General features: G+C 37.9%; 1 protein-coding gene across 1 annotated transcript; it reads left to right on the top strand.

Annotated features, from left to right (window-relative positions):
• On the top strand, window positions 1-17,050 carry LOC106885944 (chromosome unknown open reading frame, human C18orf42). The gene is made up of 2 exons (XM_014938468.1): window positions 1-105; window positions 14,777-17,050. Exons 1-2 carry the CDS (start codon window positions 90-92, stop codon window positions 14,965-14,967), a joined length of 207 nt encoding a protein of 68 aa, XP_014793954.1. The 5' UTR covers window positions 1-89; the 3' UTR covers window positions 14,968-17,050.
• Window positions 17,051-21,211: the final 4,161 nt, after the last annotated feature.

Genomic DNA, 21,211 nt, shown 5'->3' on the forward strand with positions numbered 1-21,211 from the left:
TCCGGGGTGCTGAGCCGCGTGGGGACGGGAGAGCCGCGTGGGGACGGAGCTGTCCGAGGTGCTGAGCTGCGCCGCGCCAGGGCGGCACCATGGTGTTCGCTCCAGGTAAGGGCAGCCGCTTCCCGCGCCCGGCCGGGGGGAGCCCAGCGGGAAGGCCCCGACCGTGTCGGTGTCGGTGTGCTGCTCCGGGGGGTGCGGGGGAGGGGTCAGCAGCTCAACCAGAGCTGCCGCCGAGCAGAGACGGGCGGTTTCAAAGGAGGTGGCTTAGCTTAGGATGTGTTTTAGCTGTGGAGCCGGAGGTTATGAGGGTCACCCCTGTGGTTCCCATCAGGGACAGGAGCCTCCTATACAAGTGTGCGGGGCTCTGTGTTTGTCAGACTGTATGAAAGGGTCAGGAATGGGACATGGCCTTGTAGGGACTGGAGAAAGAGTCTCTCCTGGCACCCACACTGGCAGCTGCCAATAAGACAATCTCTGAAACTCAGAGAGATATTTTACAAATTTCCACACACACCCCCAACCTCCCCTAAGTATTTGAATAGAAGAGAACAGAAAGTTTGTTCAGGCGGGTTTTTACTGGAACAAAATTGAAGACTTCAGCAGGCAGGAGCTCATGGCTAATGTGGGACCTCGCTCTGTAGGGGTGCAGAATCATAGAATCATCTAGGTTGGAAGAGATCCTTGGGATCATCGAGTCCAACCATCTACCCTACTCTGAATCTCTGCTGTGTAGTGTATGTGTGCTACACCATAGAAGAATGGAAGCTATAGAGAATCTGAATTGGACTTGGTACACTTGGAAATAAGCAGTTTGTTGTTCAGAAAGGGATGAGAGGCCTAGTAGCTCTGGGATGTGAATGTAAGCCATGCCTAATGTCGTCTGTAGTGAAATGACTTGCAATTAACTGCTTTAAAGGTGTATAATTGTCCCTAAAACTAGCAGATCAATAGAAAAGGGAAAGTAGAGTCTGCAGCTTCATAGTGAGTAACTATTAATACCTTTGTTTTGCAAAGCTAACAGAAATTTTGTCTTCCTTTGAAATTTTGTATCCAGTCTGTGAAGGGATAAGAATCCAAAAGCTTTATACCTTAATTAAGAAAAATGATCTTGAGGTTGACTTTGCTAACTCAATAAATATTGTGAGAAATTAATATCCTTTTTCAACAACTACAAGTTCATTTTTATCTCTTTAACCATACAGCCTGTTCTGAAATTGGGACCAACTTATTTATCGTAATAGAACCAGCCACTTTTTTTTGTAGTACACCTTTTGGTATTAGTGTCTCTTTTCTGAGCTCCTTTTATCTGACAGTCTGTCACCATTAACTGAACTAGTTTTTGAAATGCACCATGGGACTGGAATACTGCAGGAAGAGATTTCCTCTAAAATAATGAAATCATGCATATTTTCCCCAAAGGTTGACAATGAATAACCCCCAAATCTCATTAAGAACTACATGAATTGTTCTTTTCACAACTCTAATCCATAAAGAAAAAAAATACATCTTGTCTAGTCATTCTTCTTCAGTCTGCTTTCACACAAAGAAAAGCCCATGGTTTCCTTGCAAATGTTGTCATAATACACATAGAGTAACTAAGTAGGAATTGGCAGAAAAGATGATAAAGCAATCAGAGGGGCTTGACAATCTCTTCTATTCAGAGTGAGCAAGCTTGAGTAGATTGCATTTTTTTATTGCTCTTCTTCACTTTAAATCACTACTGCCCTGGCATTATCTCTCCTCCAGATATTTTAAAAAAAATAATCAGGGTTTTGTACATTTTCAGCATCTTCGTAGTACTTAAGGCTATATGACATAGGAATTCTCTAAGTTTACTGAGAAATTGAGTTTCGTTTCTTGAGCCAACTTTCTGATTTTATCTCACTGTGAAGAATGACCTTATTTTCTGTTTATTTGTTGTGGGGGGAGGGAGCAGGAAGAAAAAGATGTGTCTAACTGTAAATGGTGAGGCTCAGAATGGTAAACATCCTTCCAGGAGGGCCGTGGTAAAAAGAAATCAACAGCAACCAAAAGGAAGCTCTCTTCCAGAAAAAATAATGGAACTTCTTTATCTGAAGACAAAGATGCAATTTTGCATATGAATAAGATGATGCTCACTTCTTTAAGGTAATAAATACATCATTGCAGAGCTCTGAATTAACATGCTATGTTTATAAACTGGTAAGTAGAGGAAGCTTACCAAGTTTAAATATATTTTTTAAAAGGTGAAGCCAACTCACTATTGACTGAATAGATACTTTTCTTTTCCCTAAATCTTTCAACAAGCTACTGTGTAAAAAACCAACCCCAACACCTCCAACCAGAAACCCACAAAACAAACAAACCAACAAACAAACACCGCTCACACCTCCGGAACAGGCTTGGGTATTACTGAGATAGATATGTCACAATTTTTACAAAAAATTCATGTTCAAAATGGGAATTTCTGGCTCACTGTAGACAGTAGGTTGCTATTTACAGGTAAGCAAAAAGCTACTATTCACATGTGATCTTTCTTCATACCCAGTCTTAATTACTTTGTTCCAGAAAAAGGAACTGAGAAAAGTACATTTTTCCTTACTTGGTTTAATCTGACCGGGGCTGCATTGCACTTTGTTGTGCTGGTTAACTGATGGTAGATTGGTGTGTAGGAAATGCAATGTGATCTCTTTGGGATGCCTGTGAGTTCATTACAGCTGGAGGATTCCCACGTGATGTGCTGCCCTTACAACAGGGGATGAACCATGTCATGAAAATGTGGACACAGTACACATTGCAAAGTTTGGCTTCTTTACTTTTCCTGAATTGAACTGCTTTAGGTAGCCTGACAAGTAGACAAAAAAGTGCCACTGATTGTTGGATGTAGGTAAGGATGGAGGTATGCACAGGGCTGCAATAAAGAAGCATGAAATTTCAACGTTTTGGATTAAGTCAAAAAGCAAAGAGAATTCATCATTTTTGAATTGGCAGGTTTTCTTAGAAGACTTCAAAAGATAGTGTATTCCAGAATTTAAAAAAAAAAAAAATCACTGCCAAACTAATTTATAAAATATTAATACCTATAAATAATTCCACAGATTAAATAATTACCCTTGTAAGATAAGGAATGAATCGTTATTAAAACATTATTTATTCTAAAGCATCAGCAAAAGCTGTAGAATGCAGCAAGCCTCCTGTTGTCACATTATTAGTTTACAAAGGAGTGATCACTTCCAATATCAGGCTATCTGATCAATAATAATCTTATTTTTGTTTTTAAATGAATCTATAATATTTAACAATAATTTTAAATGTTGCTAATCAATATATTACTATCTCTTTGCAAATTGCTTTCAAAAATGAGCGTGGGCATATTCCATGCTTATTTTCAGCCCTAAAACTTTCTCAAGTGGAAAGGTAAAATAAAATTTTAAATAATACTGTTTATTTCTGGTTTGCCTGAACAAGCAGGATACAAACCTGTTTTTCATACTCCAGGGATTTTTTTTCTGATGCTATTTTGCACATATTTGCACAAATCACTCCAATGCTTATGTCTGGCTTATGTCTTAGACCTTTGCCCTTATGTGTGTGTACTAATATAGCACAAAGATGGCCTGCATTTTTAAAACTAGCTTGGCAATAAGGTTAGAAACATGTTAAGGATGTTTGAGCTACCTAATGGGTTTTTTAAGCAATTATTGCTAGATTTATCATTCCAGTGATTATTTTAGTATATTTTGAAAATGTTACTTTGTAATGTAAGACCATAAAAAAATTGCCAAATTCCATTGCAGGCCATCACTCACCCAGTCAGTACTGTACAGAGCTGTTTGCTTGAATGGGAATTTGTATTTTGAGCTAAATAATATCTTTCAGAAAGGAATCAGTTTTGATCTGAATACTTTAAGAAAGACCATAACATTTTACCTTGGCAGCTTTTTTTCAGTGTCTGAACGCTCCTGTCCTTTAAGCTTGTATCTGCTTTGAATTGTGTGTCATCTTTCAGGTGAATCTTGTTATTTTTCAGTGTAATTTGAAGAATTCCTTCTTACCTGACATTTTCTTCATAACTAGGAACACACAGGATTTACTCATGTCCCTGCAATCCCAAAAGAAGGAGGAGGAGGTAGACTATTTTTTTGTATCAATATTTTTATGGGAAACCCCCCCCGCCCCATGTGTGAACACACATAAAGTTTAAAGATAGACATTAGAGAGGTCAGAATATTCACTGCTCAGCACCTTTTTCTTACAAGAGCAACGCCAATAGCTTTTCAACTAGCTTTTCAGCAGCACAGCTGTTCTTAACATTTTTAAGCTAGGAGCAGTATAGCAGACTTGCATAATGACACTGAAGATCAGAAGCACATCCTGTACCAAACATTTTAGGAATCTCATTAAACTGCAATTGAAGACATAGCAGCTGCACACTGAAACAGATGTGCTTGCTTGTCTGAATGGTCCTGATCTTATCTAGCGAAAAACTGGGAAAGCAACAAACTGTTGTGCTGCAGGGTGTGAAGACATGAATTTTCTTGATAGCTTTTTTCTTTTTTGATTATAGAGTTACAGGTAGTTTGGAGAACCCTGTCTGCAACGCACAGACCAAGACACTATGGAGGGACCTGTTAATGAATGGAAAAATTGCTACCAATAACTTTACTTTTTGAAGATAACCTCTTGTGGGATATCTCCAGTGTTTGCACTGGATGTTGTGGTACTCTGGGACTCTCAGTTACGAAGTGCTTTTCTTTCACCCATGAGAAGAATTGTAGTAAGGCAGGGCACAGTCCTTGTCCCTGTTAACTGCTGTGCTACATTCAGCTGGTGCTCTAAGTTCTGCGGTACCAGCCAACCCCCTTCCTCCTCCTCCCCCTGCAAGAAGTAGTAGTATAAGTAGGATTCTTTCTCATGAGCTTAGTGTTGACAAAGACCATGTCATGGACATAATTCAGAGGCTACAGGCAAAGCTGTTTCGCAGAACTCATGCAGCCTGGTGTAATGGTTTTCTTGTCCAGAATTTTGGATGGCTGGTATGAGTATGCAAGACGGTTGCCCCCCAAAAGTGTCTGAATGTATTTGCTGAGAGAACTCAATAATGCTTCAAAGTGTTTGTCATCTGGTAGGAAGAAATCATATAGGAGGAAATTTCTTGTTCTTTTTTGCTGAGGAAAAATTGTTTCCTGTACTGACCTCTCCCCAATGACGCATCGATCTTTCCCCTGCTGTGAATCTCCACTAGCAGATCTCATTAGTGCGGTGAAGAAAGTTAGTTCATAGATATTCTGAAATGAGATGCAATTAGCAAGCTTAATAAGTAGTCAACAATCCTAGGTGCAATATTTCTTTAAAGTATGAATCAACACAGTGTTAAAAACTGGCACAGAATCTACTTTTTCAAATTATTTTTAACAGAACTGAAAGCTTAAACAAGTGGGGCTGGCACCTTTCAATTCCGTATCACTGGGTTGAATCCTATTCAGGTCAGAAGTGAAAAGAATTCTGTCTTCACAGTGGCTGTGTAGTGGCCTATATTGAAGGAGTTGTTCATAGTTGGGGGATGGTGGTACTAAGTGATACAGTCGTTATTAGCATCCTTACTGGCACTGTGTATGGACTCCATGTATTGAGCAGGAAAGTCAAGCGGTGAATGTACAAAAGGAATGAGTTACACTGACCTCTAAAGTTTGTCCCTCAAAATCATTATTCTTCTAGATGAATTGCTCTGTTGTACTTGTTACCGACATAAATAATGTGATTCCAACCTTGTAAGCTTTATCATGATAATGGAAATTAAATGCACTCACTGTAAAATACAGCGAGAGGTGGATTTATTCCTATATCTTCAATGTTGTCTATTAAGGATTTATTGAGGACACAATTTGTTGTATTAAGTTTACAGATACTAAGTTAAGCAAAAATTCTTTGCAAGCAATGTATTAATAATTTCTTTATAGGCTTTCTAAAATTTTCTTGAGTACTGTTTAGCCATTTATAGGGTCTTCTTTCCATAATAATTTGAAAGCTCCTATGGAACGAGAATTATTATTTTTAAAGGATTGCAATTGGAGCAGAATCTTTACTGATGTTAGCAGAAATGAAAAGCTGACCTGAATAGACATAAAACCCTTCAGGATCCTTTAGAATGCCTTGCCAGGGAAGTCAAGGCAGGTAAGCTCTGTGCTGCTGTCTTCTGACCCTGCAAATGCCTGTAGTCATGTTATCAGAAGACGATGTCTTTCTTCATCAAGAGAGTCTGAAATTTTCAGCCTGAAGAAGTAAAGTGGGCCATATTCTACTCAGATATTTCTCTAATGGTAAGGCAAATATAATCTCCTGTGGATTACTTACATTTGCTTCACTTTGTAGTATGCATATTTGATATAATGACACTGTATTTTCTTACTTTGATCAGTGAATCCACTCACCATTTGTCAGTAAGGAGGGGTTGTGTATCCATTACTGCTTCTGTTAAATACTCGCAGATTGACATTACATTTTGTCTTGAAGTAAGTTTTCTTAATAGACCTGAAAATATTTCTCTGGAAAGTTAGAGAATTAGCTCCAGGAAGGGAAAACAGCGTGGCATCCTGTTGCAAACAGGGGTGCTGTGAAGATTACATCTATGAAAAAGCTCTGGTTTTTATTCTTTCAAGGTACACTTTAAATTTATATAATCTTTGATTCACTTTCTCTTCTGAGTTTGTGTATATGAATATGTATGTACATATATACATATATATATAAAATCTCAGCCTCAATTACTAATAGCCTTATGTGCAGCTTTCAAACTGCTCACATTATAAAATAAGAAGAAAAGTTTTTCTATGCTATTCTGTGAAGGTAGGTGCAAATTCAGTTTTTTGTGGGGTTTTTTCTTTTTTTTTTTTTTTTTTTTTCTTGGTACAAAGATGGCCGTCTCGTCGACAGCACCGGAAGGGTGATACAGGATGGCACAGCTAAACAGATCTGGGACAGAAAGTGAAGTGTTTTTTTTTTTTTTTTTTTTTTTTTTTTCCTAGTGATAAGGAATGGCTCTGCTTCAGCTGAGGTTTAACTAGGCAACTTCTGAAATTAGACTCTGAATAACCTGGTATAAATTGAAATGTAACAGGATGTTTTCACTGATTTCCTGGCTTTTGACAGGTTATGTAACCTCTCCCTGTTTTGTTCACTTTAAAAAAAAATATCAGGCTCAGATATTGCAAATTTTAATTAACCTGTACATAGTTCTTCAAGACCAAAAACCACAAGCACTGCAGAAACATAAACACAACAACTAGCAAAATAAAACTTAGGTAGTGGGATGTCCCTCCATTGAAAACTTTCCTTTCACTTATGCTATACAGTAGTGTATACCAAAAGTCTAACACCTAGGAAAGCTAGGTATTTCAGTGGGGATTTGTGCAAGTCTGCCAATGAGCTTTTTGGTACTATCTTTTGTTTTGTTATCTATCTTTCTGTGCTTAATGTTTCCTTTTTGGCTACGAATCTAGAATAAAATAGAAGGCAGAGGGAGTTAGGTGACACCTGTCACCTGTGTCTGTGCCACTGGACTTCTCCCTCCATGGGAGAAACACAGCACTTGATGCAGAGAGATTTCTTATTTCAGTATTTGAAGTGTGTTCTCTAGAAGAAACAGCAATATTTTACAGATGAAGAGAATTTAAGATTTTCATTAACTTTGGAGCAGCTGGTCCCAGACGCTCTTTAGGAAGTATCTGATTTTTTAATACACTGAATGCTAGCCTAGGAGTTAAAAAAACTCATAAGTTAGTGTTAGTTTGCAGTATTAGATCCGGAAACTTTCATTTTGTGACCAAAATCTGAGTATCACAGTTATGGGTTTGGGTGTGGCAGAATTTTCAGTGGCTACTACTTTGAACTACTTCCAGTGTTCAAAGCTGAAAAGACATAGTCCTTAAGGAGTGAATTTATTGCTATTTGTGCAAATACCTAGAAAATATACAGATTGAAGTGTATAATCTTTTTTAGTTAATAATATTATAGTAAGAAATTTTACTAAAATATGTTGAGAAAATGCTTAGGCATAGATAATGTATCTGTAGATGCCAACAACCTCTTAATCTAAAAAAAGTTTGGAAGCTTCATTTTGGCTGGAATCTTTCAAATAGTGTGAAATAATTCACTGGAGTCTTCAAAAAGATAACTTTTATGTAGCAAACAAATCAAAGAGACTTACAGATATTCTTTTCTCTTAAGAAAGAGAAAAACTTAGTGGAAAAAAATATGAAAACTCAGTTCAGATATACCTAATGTCTAGATAAAAAAGATACAATGAATTATTAGTCTGGAGATGATAATTTATACTTTGAGACACTTTTCTGCATTTCTGCCCTTCTTCACCCTTCCATTCCTCCTGGATTTGTGTTCAGAGCCAGGTTGTTCCTGCTTCATTCTTATAATTCATTTTGACGAGCAAAGTAGTCTGTGCTGGCCCCCTTTCTGACACAGCTCCTCTTCCATGCTTCTTGTATGGTGGGAGTTAAGGAGTGAGGTTAGGGCAGAAAATATAACTGAACTGAGATGTTACTTTTCTAGTGAAAGTGATCCTTAAAATCCCCTGCACACCACAAGTCAGGGAACTGGAAAAACACAATCTTATATGAAAGTATTATTAGCGTTTCTGATGTGTTCAGTGTCCTCCCTTCCTCAAAGAATCAAGGCAACTGAGTATTGCCCTCTGAAACTTGACGGTTATCAGTGAGGATAGCTCCGTTTTAGGGCATAAGAAACAGTACTGGATAGAATTAATTCTAATACAGTTAAGAATACATTTCTTATTTATTTAAGATTAAATTTAGAACTCCACTGTAGGACCTTTTCATGAGGTCCCTGAGATGGCATCATTACTGACATAGAGACAAATTGGGTCTCTAATCTTGTAAGTAGCTTAATAACACTCATGCATAAAGTTGGGTTTGTGCACGTGTGTTGGAAAGCCTTCAGCCCTGGCTGGCTGCCGTGTTCATTCATTCTGTATGTAATTAACATGACTCATTAACACTTCCTGATTATGGATGCTGTGCAGCCTCAAATTTTGTATCTCTTTTTCAAATCAGGCTTCCTAGCAGCAACCTATAAGGCAAAATAAAGAAGGAGGTTTTTTAACCATTGCAATTCATAGGTTACAAAATACTTGACAGAAGCTACTCACCTGGACCTTCCATGCTGTGGCCAGCAAGATGGAGAGAGGTGTCACTGCCTCCAATGGGAGGTTAAAGAACTGAACTTCAGTTCTTGTAGTGGAAGACTATCAATATTGATAGAAAGAATGTTACTGTTAATCACTATAACATATGCACGTACATTATGTCATCACAAACTTGCTGGGTTCTTTAATTTTTCGAAAGATCTACAATTTATAAACACAATTTAGGTAATAACCTGCAACTTTTTTCCATAAATACAGGTCCCATGCATCCATACTGTACCTTGTGATGAAGTATTATCGACACAGTTTTGCTTACTTATGCTTCAATTCTGTTTAAAATGTCATTAGATTACAAAAATTATATTAGTAATTTTCAATAGAATTGAAATAGATTTACCAGAGAGCAGTATTTTCATTGGATTATTATTAATTTTTATTAATAATGGGGAACAAATAATTCTAATTTTGCAATGCTGCAGAAAATAGTATAATGCTTAACTATTGCAACCCAAAGCAGTATATTGATAAAACAAATAGTAAATTTTCCGGTTAAAGGATATACCTGCATAGTCTCATGTAAAAATGAAGAAAAAATATTTGGTTCAGGGCTCTTTCAGCTTCAGAAATTTTGCATAATTTAAAATTGTAGCTAACCGGAGAATACATTTTGGGTACTTGTGAGTTCTAAATTGCTCAGAAATTTGCTTAGAGGAATGTGATTTTTATTGTTAGTTTTAGATATGGTTAAGCTCAAAGCTGTTTACGCAAACAAAAATTTCTTTTTTTCCAGAAGAACAGCTTTAGTGGTATTCATTTGCTGGAATTAAACTGCATTTGTTATTCCTGTGAAGCAGAACATAAACTTTTGACCTCTGATGCATGGACCTGGGATTCATGGAACCTGTCATAAAAGCCAAGTCATTCTTTTAAAATGCAATGTTTGTATTATGCCTCAAGACAGAATGAGACCTAACTTGCAGGAAGACATGATGAGCTGCATAAATGTCACATGCTTTGAGGGAAGGTGAATTAAAATTAAAGGCATTATATTTCTCCTGGGAAAAGCAATAACTTCATACAGGTAAAGAAGCAAAAGGGATAACTGAAGGACAGCAGAGGTTTCCTGAGATTAGATGTACATTCATGGTCATGCACACTCATGCATAACTCATGCATAACATGTCCTCACAAAAAAAGTATGGGATAAATTCTAGTCCACGATCTTCAAGAGTCCAAATTTCCTTCCTATCACAGCTCATTCACCATTTAGCCCCTGCTCTCTTTCCATGTGAGAAATGTTGCTTCTATTACCTTCTAAATCACTGATTCTGCACCCACTGAAAGGTGTCTCAGTCCCCCACAGCTCATTGCCAGCATGAGTAGATCTGGGGTGGTCTTGCATCTTTGCAAGAGCAAGATAGTTTAGCTTCACAATAGTATTCCCAGCAATCCTATGAAAAGATATGATAGAGAACTTAACTGCTGATTAATGAACAGTTGTTGAGTGTTACTTAGTGGGAGTGTTTATAAAGCATATTAAATTTGACTTGTAGCAAGCTCAAAGGGAAAAGGCACAGGGAATATCAACAGAAAGTGCAAGGGACTACTTTTATTGCATGCCGGAAGTGAAGTGTGTAAATGAGAAAAGGTCCATGTGCAACTGGAGTGAAGTTCTTCAAGATTTAATCCGTGCTAAATGCTCTTTCTCTGTAGCTATCATTTTTCATGTATAATTTTTTAGGCATATTTCATAGTTCAGAAATATCACAGAGAATGTCTCCCACACAGGTTGTTATTGGACTTAAACTAGTATTAGTTGTAGTGGTTGTAATGAATACTTGGAATCTACTTCAACTGTTTTTCCAAACTGCTAGCATATTTTCCTTCATGAAGAAAATCTTCAAGTGAGCCAAGAGAATTTCAAGGTGCTGATATATGGTGCTAGATTTACATGAAAATGGAATATGTGACTGATTCCTGCAGTCAATCCAAGATTTTGAGCTTTTTTAATCTCTCAAACTGTACTTTAGATTGCAGAACCAGGCTGGACTTTGCAAATTACTTTTAATCTGCTATGTTACCAAGTGAAAGATAAGGTAATAAAAACACGCTATAGAGACTTTGTCATGTCTTAATGATAAAATTGCTTGCATTTAACAACAATTAACCTGGATTTTTCAGTTCTCTATCTGCAGAATTTGGGTGCTGGATTCCTGTACAAGTCGGATGAGCATTTAAAGATAGAGAATAGGTACAAAAGATTTTCTGATGTCAAGAGAAAAAAAAGTAGCCATTAACAAGAATAACTAGTAGGCAGAATGTTGTTTCTGATATCCTGTAAGCTTTTCCCAGCAATTATTTCAAGTGACCTTTTGTCATAGAATTTTAGTTAAACTAGTTATTTTTCAAATCTTAAAACATTCATAGATAAAAATTAATTGTACCTTAGCACCCTAGTAACTCTTATTTTGATTAGCCAAACAGCAAATGCTTAGACAACAGGAGCAATGTCTCTGTTTTACCTAATTGAAAATAGGCAGTTCTTAAAATGCCTGATTAATTCTATAGGCACTCAAATTTCTGCCTTTGATTACATCCACAGCAGTCTGTGTTTCAGCAGGGTGGAGCAATTTCATAGATATCTTTCAGCCTGGCCCCTTTGGGATCCATGCATGAATCATTTCTGCTTTCCTTAGTCAATCCCTCTCTTTTTGCTTGGAGTAGGCCCAGCATATCAATAAATAAATGAGCTTCTCAGAAGCCAGCTTTGTGCTAGCTGATTTCCTTGAAATGAATAATTGGAAGAAAATTGTGTAGTGAGGATACTCTTCCAGAGACTGCTGTTTATTCCTTCTGGAAGTGGAAAAGCTGGGGTTTATGGCATCTTCACCAGCTAGTATCATAGGATCACAGAAGGCTTGGGGTTGGAAGGGACCTCTGGAGAGCATCTTGTCCAAATCAGTGCTCGGGCAGGATCACCAAGAACCATTTGCCCTGGATCTTGTCCAGGTGGGACAGCACACAGCCAGGGGAACTGGACGTTTGTGTCAGATTAGTTGATATGTCTGGATCCTAGCTGGCCGTCCAGCTTGTACATGTAATGGTCCCAATGCAGGCTCAGACCTCTATGCAGTGTCAGATATCTCCCTCAAAAAGGGCTATTGTTTTCACTGTTGCTTTATAGCTTAGATGGTCAGCATAAACTGCCAATGGTCTCATTGGTCACATCACCCAAGGCCAAGGTCTTGATTCTCTCTGTGTCCAAAGCTGTTGTTACCTGGGTTACTGTCACTCTAACTGTGTTGTACAGATGTAAAATTAATCTGAGTTTGTTTGAACTGCCTTAATTCCTTTCTGTGCATAACTATAACTAAACCATCACAGGCAGGTTCTCTGTTCTTGGTTTGTTTTCCCAGCAAAAAAAAAGAATCATGTAATGAGTTAGACTTGGGCAGAGGTAATCTAGGTTTTACTTACCTGAGTGGTGCTTTCAGGCAGGCTTTGCTCTGTGATAAGCAACTGAAAAACTCCAGTAGAAATTAACTGGAAAACTGTCCTTTTTTTCAACTGGGTGTTGCTGTGAATAACCCCCCCTAATGCAAAAACATTTGAAGTTCAGATTTTATAGATTAAGTGGCAAGAAGAAAATAAATAATGAAGCATCCCTAAGGGAAGAAAACAGTAAATTTTCAACAGCAATGTGCTTAATGACAGTATGTTTTTAATGATAAACTGGGGGGGGAGGTTATGCCTATAGGGGTTGGCAAATTTTTCACATTTCATATAAGCTCATAACCTATTCCAACATACTAACTTGTATTTACAATTCCATGTTGATGCATGCTTTTGTTAACATGCTATCTTCTGAACACCAGCTGAGTTGACTGATCTTTTTCAGCCCAGCAAGAAGACTAATTCATTGTGTGATACAAAGTGAGTTCATATTTGAGTAACAGAGAAATATCTGTACTTTACTGTTAAGTAACATTGAATTTTATCCAAAAAATACTATTTCAAGTGCTGAGGAGTGGAACAAACTGAATCAGGGAAGCTGACTGTGCCAAGAATTCAAGTGATTCCATTCAGTCAGCTTTTCCATCATAAAATATGTTTTCTAAGTTTTCATGGTTTTAATCTCTTAGTTGTAGACAAACTGTCATCTCAGTAGAGTTGTAGGTTTGGGGTTTTTTGGATTTTTTCAGTTTCAGTAGAGTTAAACCACATTTTTATTTTACTTTTAGCTAGAACATGTATATTATGAACATCATTGAAATAAGTGTATTTTTAAGTCCTTTCAAAGAAAAATTAGAGATAATGATTAACTTCTTTCTCACAGAGTAAGGTCTGACCATTTTGCTGGTGGTTGGTTTGGACTTACAAATCATAGAATCACAGAACCATAGAATGGTTTGGGTTGGAAAGGATCTTTACAGATCATCTAGTCCAACTCCCCTGCCATGGGGAGGGACATCTTTTGCTAGATCAGGTTGCTCAAAGCCCTTTCCAACCTGACCTTGAATGTTTCCAGGGGTGGTGCATCTGCCATCTCTCTGGGCAACCTCTTCCAGTGTTTCAACGCCCTCACTGTGAAAATTTATTCTTTATATCTAGTCTAAGTCTACCCTCTTCTAGTTTAAAACCATTACCTTTTGTAACCATCACAACAGGCCCTGCTAAAAAGTTTTAATCTTTCCTGTAGGCCCCCTTTAAGTACTGTAAGGTCACAATAAGGTCTCCCTGGAGCCTTCTCTTCTCCAGGCTGAACAACCCCAGCTCTCTCAGCCTGTCCTCATAGGAGAGGTGCTCTATCCCTCTGATCATTTTCATGGCCCTCCTCTGAACCTGTTCCAACAGGTCCATGTCCTTCCTGTGTTGAGGACTCCAAAGCTGGACACAGTACTCCAGGTGGGGTATCACTAGAGCAGAGTAGAGGGGCAGAATCACCTGCTGCCCCTCTTGCCCCACCTTTTGATGCTGCCCAAGATATAATTGGCTTTCTGGGCTGTGAGTTGGTGGCTCATATCCAATTTTTCATCTGTCAGTATCCCCAAATCATTCTACACAAAGCTGTTCTCAATACGTTCACCATCCAGTCTGCACTGATATTGGGAATCCTCAACCCAGGTGCAGGGCCTTGTCTTTTCCCTCTAGTGTATCACAATTTTGTAGTGTCTTTCTTAAGGTAAATGGGTGCTTTTACTTTTTGTCTCTATCTTAAATTTCCTTGCAAAAATTGAATGTTCTTAAAGAACATTAGGAATTTCTCATATTTCCAGATGTAGACCTCTTATAAAAGCAGTTTGCCTTTAATTCACTCTGGTTTATTTCTCTCAGGACATAATTCTTAATACATGGCTTCAAAACGGACAGTAAAATACAAGTCCTTGAGCACAACATTTAATTAGGAATGAACTGAGATTAGTATCTTAAAAACCTTTAAAATCCAATCTAGTGATGTAAATGAAAATGTAGCCTAAGCATTTCAACTAGAAACTGAGTCTACATTTTCCTAAATGCCTCTGTGGTTTTTTTTTACCCCTCCTCTTTTTCATCCTTCAGGTGTTCACAGAGTAGCCACAAATGTTTAGTTCCCTTTATTTTGTTGTTTGGTTCCGACAGGTGAGAAGCCAGGGACGGAGCAAGACGAAGTTAAGCTGCAGAATGCCAGCAAGCAGATTGTGCAGACGGCCATCCTCCGAGCTGTGCAGCAAGTTTCCCAGGAGAGCCAGCAAAAGGAGAAGCGAACAAACAGCAGTACGAGCCTCCAGCTAGAAAGAGGAAAATTAACCAAGAAGCACGAAAAGAAGTAAAGGAGTGGATTGCTTTGTTCAGTCCTCCAGTCTGCAGTGTTTTCAGCCTTCTCTTTAGTATCAGCTGTAATTGCTAGTGCGATGTTACTGTTGAAAAGCAAACCAAAGTATAATCACACCTAGACATAGGGTAAAGCGGCGATAGTCCTCAGCTGAGAAATATTAAGTGCATTAGATGACTAACTCCATGTTTATGCAGTGCCTCTTAACAGAAACAATAACCATAGCTATAAAAGTAGTTCCAAGCACAAGCTCTTATGGTATGGACTTGTTCTCAAAAGCTTGTTGTCAGTGCACTTTCATGTAAGTTCTGCGTGAGACGTTTATGTCAGTTCAGCTGGACAGACTCTTCTCTGAGTTACTGGGTTCACTGAAGCTGTCTTCACTGAAGAAATAGCTAACTGTTGAGTGTAGCAGAATACTTTCAGGCTGCCTTGAAGCATGAATTTGTACTTTGCTTTGATTAAACAAGGACAATGTGAAATGGTGGGATAAAGTGGATATGGTAAGTTCCATGAACCAATCTTGGAATAAAAAAAAAAAGCAATCCTGTGAGACTGCAGTGACTGTGATCTATGACTGGGATCATAGACCTATGTTCTATGTCTTTTTTTAAAGAAGTTAAAAGAAGTACTGAAGTTTTAGTCTACTTATTTGAAATACTTCTATACTTCTGCATAAGAATCACTTGTGCCTCGACTATTCCTTTTAGTTTTCTTGATACTGAAAGAAGAGCAACTGATGTGCTGATATGGAGTTCACCAGCTTTTCCTTCAGTTTTGTAAGTTTGCTGGGGATTGATTTAAAGAAAGACTGGAGTGTCTTAAAAAGAAAGTGTTTGAATTTATTAATATCTTGAAGGGTGGAAATACACTGTGTTTGAATGCTGTCATGGTAGATATTTCTCACCTGCTGGACATAAAGTGACTTTAGATATTTGCAGTTGTTACATAAAGTCACCTTAAATAGCACTGCTTTAAGCTGGTAATACAGAATTTATCCTTCAACTGCTCTATATAGCTGAAGAAATCCATGATGTTTCTGAAAATACAAATTAAATAAATGTAGCTTTCACTTTTATGCTCCCTTACTGTAATAACAATTGCACTATTATACATCTGAAATGAATAACAGTATATGTAATTCTGGAAATCGCTTGTAGCTCTGCTTCAGCTGAATTGTTGTAGTAATACACCTAGAAATATAGAGAAGCAGATGCGCAGGATCTGCAAAAAAGGAGACAAACTTTCGTAATTGCTTTTCTACTCAGTTAAATGATTCTCAAAGAGACTTTTTGCTTTAAGTAATTGGTTATTACTTACTGTGTCCTACTGCTTGTGTTGAACAAATTCAGGATTCTTTCTCATGGCCAGAGGCTTAGTCATGAATAGCCACATACTGTAATATTAAGCCTTTGAAATCTGCATGGTTTCTTTTTTTCTTTTTTTTTTTTTTAATTTAGCAGCACTGACTCATACCAGATAATGATTTAGCTCAATCTTCTTTCACTTAAAAGTGCAAAGAAGAATTTGACATGATTAAAATTGTTCTAAATCCTGTAATAATGAAAAGTGACTTGGACTGCAAGTACACAGTTAGTTCACTTCTATAAACACTGGGTGGATTTTTCCAGCCAAGCAAACTTTGAAAGGTAGAAGCAGTTGAGTCTTGAAACATGTGCGTGTTTATCGTAATAGCAATTTTTTTTACTATTAGCTTTTTCATCAATTGACCTTTAATTGGGAGGTAGCTCTATTCTAAACACTCTTTGCATCTTTGCTTTCTGAGAGCCTAAGAAAACTGATCACGAGTAAAGGTTCATTCTGAGGCTGATGGGCAGGCAAGTCTAGTGGATGAGGGAGAGGAAGCCCGTGGGAGAGACTCTGTGATGCAAGGTGTTTGCCATTAACTCACCTACAGTGCTGTAGGAAGGAGAGCTATAGGACAGCAAAATCCCCTATTTTGGGGGGATTATTCTACTTTTTTTTTTTTACTTTTAATTTAAAAGACATATTTGCAATATGTCTTTTTCTTTCCACATCCCTGGTAATTATGTTAATAATCTGTACGTAATTTGGAGGCTTGTTTATATGTCTTTTTTTTTTTTTTTTTTTTTATTGGGAAAGGTGTTTAAAAACCGGTGGGTTTGGGGATTTTTGGGGTTTTTTGGGGAGTTTTTTTGGGTTTGGTTTTTTTTTTTTTTTTTAATTATAGTCTTAGAAAAAGAGAAATTTCAAAAGCCAGTGGATCCAGGTGTTTGCCACTGCTTCATATGAGCCTGTTCCACTACTCCCACTGTGCTCTTCTACAATATCCCTTACTGTCCTAGGCCTTTTAGGCATGCTGTTATTCAACCAGTAAATCATGCCCATCATTTTTGGTGCTGTCAGAAGTCTAATGTTTTGGAAAGATAAAAATGGTAGGAGGCCTAGCAGAGCCTTGAGGAAGTCTTCTGTGGTCTTCTATTGAGGCAAAACAAATACTGTTAGCATAAATAGCATAGTTTTCCCTGAAAGCCAAATAACATGTCTCCTATCTATAGTATATATCCCTAAATTAAGGCATGCATTTAGTATCTCCTATTGACAAAGGGTGTTCTGCACACCACTTGCAAACAGGATGTGTAGTTGAGATCTGTATTGCATGTGAGAGAAATGTATAAAAGAAAACTACCCTTGGCTTGTTATATGCTTACTACATGGTGAAAGCGGGTATTTTTGGTATCTTCACTGACAGATTATATTTTCTGGAAAAAATGCAGACTATAGAAATTATTACAGATGTGATGCAGGTCTGATTACAAATAAAGAAACTCTTAAAGAAAGTCTTTATGCCTTACATGTGTCTGGTTTCTCTGGTCAAAAGAAAGGAAGCAATTTTCAGATTCGCTAGACAATCTTATGAAGCAGGCAATGTGCTCATGAGGTTTGTAGTAGTGAATGCATTATTCAGCACAATAATTTGTATCTTCAAAGTGCAAGACAATCAAAATGATATCTATATGTATTTAAAACAAACTCACCACCTTTTTGCACTGATCGGTAGTAAATAGAAGGATGCACAAACATGTGTAAGTATATGTATCTCAGCTCCTTTCATGAAGAAGAATCAGGTGGCTGTGGCTGTCCTGCGCTGTACTTGCTATGGTTTCATTCAGGTTGATTATGGCAATTTTATTACCATACATATGCTATTCTTTTTGGTGCAATCAAGCAGCAGCACCTGAATGGAAATTCACGTAAACAGAGCGGGATGTTCTTAAGAGATTGCTGAATACCACTGTTCATAAAGTTTTTGGTTCTGTGTAATTACATTGGAAATCCCTGCTCTAAAATAAATTAAAAAAAAACACCAAAAAAACAACTATGACTTGGAAACAGCCATCTTAATTCTATCGTTTCAGAAAAATAAAAGCATTCTACAAAAGTATTGCAGTTAAGAGTTAAACATTCTTGAATATTCAATAGCAAACAATGCACCAAAAATCTTGCAATCTCTACTTAGTCGTGCCTATTTTTTTTCCTGGTGACATTTTTTAAGTACCCTGGAATGTACTATGTCTACAATGGCAGGTACATAAAAACAGCTGTGTAACTATTCTCAATATGACTACCACGAAGTATGCTGAGTTGTTCTTTAAATGTGTGCTAATGTTAAGTACAAGGGTTATTGTGTCATTACTGAAGGCATTTCTAAAAATTTTAATCTAAATTAGGGGAAAAGATAAGAGGAAGTAGAATAAATCCTTGAAAGGATGTGGCATTCCCTGTAAGTCTCTTGGTTACCCACTTAGGTCTGAGAAGAAATTAAATTAATGAAACCCTGAATATTACCACAGCCTAATTTCTCTCAATCAGTTCCTGCAACACAGGGATCAACTTGTTAAAAGAGTTTGTGTGAGTGATGGGGAAAAAAAAGAGCTGTTGATAATGTCTTCCTTGCCTGACACTCAGTAAGGAGTGAGCAGCGGTACTGAAGGAGCCTGGTTTCTAATGGATGGGTTTTCTTGCCATTGGTTTTGGTGCCTCATGTTAAACTCTGGCAGAATCTTTTTCCCTATTGTGAGTTGTCCAGAACACAAGGATTCTCTGAGGTCTGATAAGTTTTTAATTTATGCTGTATCCTGCCTTTCAAATGGAGCAGAATGAGGGTCTTTTTTTAATACTTCCAGAGTTTCATTCACAAAACCTGGTGAGTGAGCATGGGCTTTTGCTTCTAAAGACCACTGTATCTTCACTGGATTTAGTCAACATGCCCAACAATTTCTCTAATCCTTAAACTGAACAGATGAGTACACATACTAGCTGTTTTTGAGAGCTCTGCTGAAAACCAAGAAATAGATACATATTTTAAATGCATTTGCTTCGAAGCTGTTCTTGTCTGCCAGGCAGATTTTCTTTGTTTAATTAACATAAGCAGCTTTTCTTTTTTAATAACTTTTCCTCCAGTGACCTGCTACTTGGATTTTGTTATACGAGCTTGCTCGTTTTAACACTGAAACAACAATAGTTCATGTTTAGCTTGGGTTTGATTAGAACCCCTGTGGAATTACACATTCCATTATGGTGTTTTGTCTTTTCTTTCACTAAAGGTGAGTAGCAACAATAAGTAATGTTCTAAAGAAAAGGAAGGGGTGGGTGTGCTTTTGTTGTGATGGTATTTTGTGTTGTGGGGGTGTTTTTCCCCCTCAGTTGCCTATAGCAGGAGGTCACATGGGGCAGATCATCATGAATCATTCACACGCGTTGTGACAGTAGCTGGGTGTAGAAAGTGTACAGAAAGAGAGAAAATGAACTCTTATGCAAGCTGGAAACTGAACCCACCTAAGCTGATTATAAAACATTGAAGTAAGATACTCCTGGCAGTTTTAAGGAAAACATTCTATGTGTCCTGTCAGAGTTTAAACCCATTTGGAAACTCCAGCTAGTGAAGACTGTAGTTGTTTGCTTTGTGATATGAGGTGGAAGATGAACATTTCTGCACTGTTTTGAAAACTTAAATGTTACCTCCTTCTGTCTACAGAAGACTTTGAATTTGGCAGGGGGGTGCCTTTGCTACTGCCCTGGGGAGTGAATAGCTGTGTGCACATGCATCCCAGAAGATTAAGCCCCTGTCTCCAGCTGCTATAGTAGATGCACCTGCCACGTATTCCTTAGTAAACATACCTCCTACTAATGCTGTTTCCCCTCATTTCTTTCACAAGAAACAACTAATTCTAAAAATCCTGAACTACAAGATGAACTATGAAAGCCATCTTCTTCCAGAAGAGGGAAAGTGAATATAGTAAATCTTCTTTGCCTCATTGGTGGGATATTGACCCTTTCCCACAGTATGTGTTTGATTTGAAGGAGGACGACTGTGTTACCCCTTTCTTGCCCTCTTTTGCTGAGGGAGTAGCCATAAAACAGGCTTCTTTAATATTTTCTTCCAAGGCAAAAAGTTCCTGGCATACAGTTTGCCCTGACTTGTGATAGTTTACTAGGTCCAGCTGACTTCAGATTTCCCATAGATCACATACCTGGTTTGTTGGGGTTTTTTTCTACCCCACTATAGTAGAAGAGCAGACTTTCAGATCTGAATATCTGCAGTGGTGAGGATCTAACAGTTTGCTTGCTACTTTACCAGCTGAAGAAGTTTATATATGTGCAGTCCAGCAACCCTAAGTAGAACAAGTTGTCAGATCTTGTAACTCCTCCCATCGTATTTTCCAGAATTATAGATACTTTTATACAGCCTCTTTGTTTTACTAAGCATTAAGCTTCCTAGGTCCATAAGTAGGAAGAGGGAGTCTTGTTGTCCCCTTCCATTTAGATCACTGAAACCTGCGGAGAACAACAGAAGCTGCACTGTTTGGAAAATGACACTCTCAGTGCTGAGCTGCCTTTGTGGCTTTTCTCTTAACCTCATATGTTTCTTTATTTTCGTGTATTCACTTCCAGACAGCAGCCAAAGAGAGAGATCCTCAAAACAGAGATAACTGAGGTACTAGAGGTACGAGGATTAAGTGTGTCCTTGCATCATCCCCAAGTTTAAAAAAAATCAGCCTCATGCCATGCTTCCCTCTGGTGACTGGGTGAAAGGACATGAGGCTGCATATTTCCCTATTTCCTCAGCACTTGAGGCATTGGGATGTGACCAAGTCAAAGAGCTGTTTCAGTTTAGGAGGCACACACTTCCTTCCGTCTGCTAAAGCTGGCTGCAAAGATGAGTGCCTGAGTCAGCTGACAGCTTGCTCATCACTGCT

This window comes from Calidris pugnax, unplaced genomic scaffold (assembly GCF_001431845.1).
Source record: "Calidris pugnax isolate Ruff unplaced genomic scaffold, ASM143184v1 scaffold13, whole genome shotgun sequence".
Lineage (NCBI taxonomy): Eukaryota > Metazoa > Chordata > Aves > Charadriiformes > Scolopacidae > Calidris > Calidris pugnax.